This window comes from Saccopteryx leptura, chromosome 6, assembly GCF_036850995.1.
Source record: "Saccopteryx leptura isolate mSacLep1 chromosome 6, mSacLep1_pri_phased_curated, whole genome shotgun sequence".
Lineage (NCBI taxonomy): Eukaryota > Metazoa > Chordata > Mammalia > Chiroptera > Emballonuridae > Saccopteryx > Saccopteryx leptura.
In genome coordinates, this window is record NC_089508.1 from 101,726,840 (window position 1) to 101,733,168 (window position 6,329).

Consider the following 6,329-nt stretch of genomic DNA (forward strand, 5'->3'; position numbering starts at 1 on the left):
AGGGACAGAGAGAGATGAGAAGCATCAATCATTAGTTTTTCATTGCGCGTTGCAACACCTTAGTTGTTCATTGATTGCTTTCTCATATGTGCCTGGACCGCGGGCCTTCAGCAGACCAAGTAACCCCTTGCTTGAGCCAGCGACCTTGGGTTCAAGCTGGTGAGCTTTTGCTCAAACCAGATGAGCCCGCGCTCAAGTTGGCGACCTCGGGGTCTCGGACCTCGGTCTTCTGCATCCCAGTCCGACGCTCTATCCACTGCGCCACCGCCTGGTCAGGCCCATTAAGTATATTCTTGGTCAAAACAAATGTTGCCTGGCCTGTAGTGACACAGTGGAAAGAGTGTCGACCTGGAATGCTGAGGTCACCAATTTGAAACCCTGGTCTTGCCCGGTCAAGGCACATACAACAAGCAAGCAATGAACAACTAAACTGAAGCAACTATGAGTTGATACTTCTCACTATTCCCCTCTTCTCTGTAAAATCAAGAAAATCTTTTTTAAAAACTGCTGTACTCTAATTTTCTTTAGAAGGTTTTATTTTATCCTTCTCTGTAGAAACTGATTTTTATCTTATGTTCTAAATTATAAAAGGTTGTATGTCATTTTGCCTTTTAAAATTTATCAAAAAATATTTTATTCATGTTGAAAAAGGAAAATCTTTCTATGTCTTCTTTAAAAATGTTGTAGACAATGTTTGTAACATTTTCTAGAGTTCTTTATATATGCTCAAATCAGCAAATTTTTTTATAATTCAGCTCCAGAAAATAGTTGGTCTTCCAAGAGGAATAAATCCTTTTAATCATTCAATAAATAGTAAAATGAATTTTCTTTTTTTTCTTTTCTTTTTGTTTAACTTTTCAGGAAACTCAAAGCTAAACGTAACTGCAACTCTGTTTTTTAATGTATTTCTCCTTTCCTCTTACAAGGCTTAAATATTTTTATATGAGCTATTTATTGTAAAAAAAACATATATATCCTTTAGAATTAGTAATAACATATGTCATTTATGCACATTTTATTCATACTTTAACATCTCTGAACATTTAACCTTTATCTTATAATGAGCATAGCTTTCCCAGAAGCATTTTTTTATTTAAATTCACATTAGTGTGAGCATTTGAGATCTTGCTTCCCAGCAACTGTCATCAGTTTTGGCTCAAATAAACTCATAAAAATTCTCCCCCAAAATCACATTACTAGTAATGTATCTTATATTTTATTGCAGCTTAGGTTTGACAAGATGTGAAAATGTCTTCAACAATTATTATGTAATATGAAAATACTATTTCAGCAGAACAGAAAAGCTAAAAAACGGGGGATGAAATTAAGACCTATTAAATGATTCGGTTTATTTATAGCATATTTCAAAGAGCTTTCTCACACGCTCCACAACTTTTTTAAATTAATGTGTAATGAAGGAATTGACCTTGCTACACAGAATTATTTGGAAACATTTTGCATTCAGCTTATATTCTTTGTTCCAATAGAAAATGTTATGTAAGCTTCGCGTTTTAGCAACACTATCAATCTATAATTCCCCAGAACCACATACATGTACCAGATATTTTATTATGGCTCAACCAAGCTAACTAAATCATTGACTTCACATAACCACTACCGCCAGTATCATTTGACCAGCACACCACAAATCAAGCACACATCTCCAGAGGAAGAGGAGAATAAATAATCCCTCCATATGTATATTATAAAAGTCACTGCTAGAGTGGACCCCTGGAGGAAAGGGTTTGGGATCAGCACTAATGCCCACTTACCTCACAAATTAACTGAATCACATTAGGCTTTTGCTCCATATAATATACTTTAGAAGTTATTATTTGACCTCAGTTTTAGGAATATGTGAATAGCCTGCTGCATTTGTATTTAGAGTACACAATCATGCTTTCTAATTATCTGTGTTGACTTATGAACATGCGCTTCTCTTGAGGATACACCACTTCATCCTGGTCCACACGTGCCTGGAAGATCTCACCTGCCGTTCCCACTCAGTGATTCATTTTTTTTCTTTTTTCATATTCTCGTAGCCCTTGTCATTTCCATCACCTTCTGGCATTTATTTAAACCTTTCTTGTGGCTTTACTTAGGTATTATGAGAAAAAATACAGTACAGCCTGGTGGGTAAGGGCGTGGCTTTAGAGACCTAGGTGTGAATCCTGGCTCTGCTCTTGCTATGTGACTTGGGACATGTCTTTTTTTTTTTCTTTTTTCTGAAGCTGGAAACAGGGAGAGACAGTCAGACAGACTCCCGCATGCGCCCAACCGGGATCCACCCAGCACGCCCACCATGGGGCGACGCTCTGCCCACCAGGGGGCGATGCTCTGCCCATCCTGGGGGTCGCCATGTTGCGACCAGAGCCACTCTAGCACCTGAGGCAGAGGCCACAGAGCCATCCCCAGCGCCCGGGCCATCTTTGCTCCAATGGAGCCTTGGCTGCGGGAGGGGAAGAGAGAGACAGAGAGGAAGGAGAGGGGGAGGGGTGGAGAAGCAAATGGGCGCTTCTCCTGTGTGCCCTGGCCGGGAATCGAACCCGGGTCCTCCGCACGCTAGGCCGACGCTCTACCGCTGAGCCAACCGGCCAGGGCCGGGACATGTCTTTTAATCAATCTTGACATCAGTATCTTCATTTATAATTTAGGATGATATCCACCTTATAGGTATGTTATAAAAATTCTGTGAGAACATGTATGAAGAGTTTGCTTGACACAATGTCAGGATTGCTATTCCTACTGACATTTTGATTACACCTCGCCATACTAGCCCAAATCTCGCAGTGAGAAAGAAGGATAGACCATCAGCAGAAAACTCCCAGCACTGAAAGCTATGAGCCATTCTTTTACAGTGGTGACTGAGCATCTACTGCGGACCCCAAAGCACTGCATAGGTCATGGGGAATATAGAGGAGCATACGGAATAGTCTCTGCCTTCAAGGCACTTACAGCCTTTTGGACAAGAATTGCCACATATAAAAAGCAAAACAGTTAACAGATAAATAGGGGAGAAGAGATGAATCTCCCTTGCATAAGAATTCTCAATAATTTATGTAGCCACTATGGCCTCAAGAAGGTTGAACATGACCTCCCACTCCTTAAGTGTGGGCTGTGCACAGTGATGTCCTTCCAAAGACAGCAGCGTGACAGGGGGGACAAAGAGTACCTTGACAGTACAGAAAGCTGACAGACACTATCTCAGCCAGGTGACCAAGGTCAACATCAACAGTGATGTCATGTTGGTAGTATGTACCTTTGATATGATGTGATGAGAATGTTACTTCACTTCTTTGATCGTCCTCCCCAAAACTCCTAACCCCAGTCTAATGAAGATAAAAACATCGGATAAATCCCAATTGAGAAACACTGTACAAAATACCTGATCAGCACGTCCAATTAAGGAAAATCTGGGAAAGTGTGGCAGCTGAGTGGACTCTAAGAAGTCATGCTAAATGTCATGTAGTATCCTGGGTAGGATCCTGCAACATAGAAAGGACATTAGGCAAAAACTAAGGAAATCTGAATGTATATGTACTTTAGTTGATAATAGTGTATCAGTATTGGGTCACTCATTGTGACAGCTATGCCATACTAATGCAGGGTGTCAATAATAGGGGGAACTGGGTGTGGGGTGGAGAGGGACTACCAATTTTCCCGTAGACCTAAAACTGTTATAAAAGAACAAGGTTTTAAAAATCAATACAAGGTAACAAATGACAAGACAGAATAAGACTAATTGATTCATTCAACAAATATTTCTTGAGTGTCTATTATGGGCTAGACACCTCACTGGGAACCAGGCACAGAGCAATAAAAGAGAGCAAGATTCTTGACCTTGAGAGCTCACATGGGATGTAAGCTGGGCCTTGTAGAACAAATTTATGTTTTTTGCTTAGGAGGGAAGGCCCAGGGACGTTCCAGTGGCACCCTGACCTTCATTATTTCTTGTTAAAATATGGGACAGACGGGCCAGCCCATAGTCTGGTGGAGAGAAGTGGATAGACAGGACGGGTGCCAGTGTTCCCAAGGCCTTCCAAATCCCAGGAACGAGTACATCCCTTGAAGCCCAGGAGCATTTTCCCAGTCACAGAATGTGGCCTGTGGAAAGTCCCTGAACTGTGTAGGAGAGGAAACTGAGACCCAGGAAAATGAAATGGTTGCTAGTGGTCACATGGTTATCTCTGAACCAACTTTTAAAATCTTCATTCCTCAGACGCAGAGAACATTTATTTTGTAGCTAGAAATCATAAAAAACTGAAAGGCTAGCTGTACACATCTGCTTAATATCAGATGTGAACAATGAAAGAGAATCCAAAAACTAGACCTATATTACACATCACTGTGGGTTAAATAACTTAGGTGATCGGAGTTTCTAAACTCATTGTGCTCTATAACTGATCGTGGAAACTTATGTAATACTGCAGAAAAAACACACACTTCCTGAAAGAGAACAAATTCACTTTAAGGTCACTGCCATTGAAATAAATCCAGTTACTGGGTATTGCACTAGAGAAGTAACAGCTTGCAGTGGAGCTTAAATGGTATAGGGGGTGGGGATAAGTGATATTCCTTAAAAAACAACAACAGCGTCGGCCTGGCGTGCAGGGGTCCCGGGTTTGATTCCCGGCCAGGGCACACAGGAGAAGTGCCCATCTGCTTCTCCACCCCTCCCCCTCTCCTTCCTCTCTGTCTCTCTCTTCCCCTCCCGCAGCCGAGGCTCCATTGGAGCACAGATGGCCCGGGCGCTGGGGATGGCTCCTTGGCCTCTGCCCCAGGCGCTAGAGTGGCTCTGGTCGCAACAGAGTGACGCCCCGGAGGGGCAAAGCATCGCCCCCTGGTGGGCGTGCCGGGTGGACCCCGGTCGGGCGCATGCGGGAGTCTGTCTGACTGTCTCTCCCCGTTTCCAGCTTCGGAAAAATACAAAACACACACACACACACACACACACACACACACACACACACACAAAACAAAGGTCAGCAACAAAAACAAAAATTTCAGTGTAACACTGATTCATACTCAGGTAAAAACAGAACAGAAGGGATCCCTAAACTAAGCACTTATCTAGGGAGGTAATGAGCCAAATCCAATCAGATAACCGTGCATTCCAGAGAAAGTGTTGTAGGGCCCTCAGCAGCATCCTGAAGCCTGAAGATGCCACCCAGGCGATCGGTTTTAGAGGCAGCTCACTCCCTTCACATTGCCAGCCCTTTCTGCATAAAGTTAGAAATGTGACCAGATGGCACAGTTCAGGAGAACTTTTTGAAATTGAGTTTTCAACCTTTCTGTTAAAGATTGTTCTAAACAACCAGGTCAGGAGATGCTTCTGTGTTTTATCAGGGAAACACAGTAACATCTTTAAAGGGAAATTTCAAGAGTAGGATGATGAAAGAAAAATTAAAAATTAGCTTAACCTCTAACGTTGAGCTAAATGTTGTGCACCCTGCAATGCATTAGAATCACCTGGAGAGCTTTAAAATGTTCTAATGCCTCACCTGCATCCCGGACCAATTACATTCGACTCTGGGGCGGGACTCTGGCTGCAGTGCCTCTTAAGGCTCCCCAGGTGACCCTCATTATGAATCCTCTGCTCTGTAGGGGTTAGTCTAAATTTTGAATATCAACTACTCTTAATCAAAACAGGATAAACTAGCCAGGCATCTTAGGAGTACAATACCCTGAAATGTCACCCAATTGAATATAAAACTCTAATTTTAACAATTTGTCTTTTAAGCCAGACATACCCAGATTTCTTTGATTTTTTTCTCTCTTCAGATATTTCCACAGCAGAAGCAATTACCTCTTAAACTCAGCTATTTTCTTCCCTTCAATACACTTACGCGAGCATGAGGTACAAACTAAGTGAGAATGAGAAGTCTCATCCCTACTCCCCACCCTCCTTGGTTGACCTTTCAGAACAGAAAAATAAATAGAGTCTAACAAAATGTTTCAAAACAAAATATATCTTTGGGTAAATAACCATGAAACTCAATCAGGTATTTCCTGTATTTTTTAACAGTCACAGCTCAGGATCAATCATGGAAAGAGCTGCATAGTTTTGACCCTGCCAAATGGCTCCGTGAGATTACATCACAGGAGGACGGCGCCCTGCGGGAGTTCTGAAGCATCCACCCTCCGGCCGTTGGGCACCCACCTGCTGAGCTGTGGAGTGGTAGCTTGTTCTTTTCCAGGACATGCACTCTCCCTAATTATATAGCATCATGACAATTTGTCATCCAGCCTAATTGAGGGCATTTATCTCTCCCTGATATTCCATTAAATAAACAATAATAAAAAGTCAGCTTTAATTGTCTTGAACACTT

The 6,329-nt window shown here is 42.2% G+C and overlaps 1 protein-coding gene across 1 annotated transcript in view; it reads left to right on the plus strand.

Moving 5' to 3' along the window:
• Window positions 1-6,129, plus strand: part of LOC136377140 (arginine-fifty homeobox-like) — a 31,052-nt gene extending 24,923 nt beyond the window's left edge. Inside the window, 2 exon segments of the mRNA XM_066343660.1 lie at window positions 5,464-5,606; window positions 6,026-6,129. Coding sequence (XP_066199757.1) covers window positions 5,464-5,606; window positions 6,026-6,129 — 247 coding nt within the window.
• Window positions 6,130-6,329: the final 200 nt, after the last annotated feature.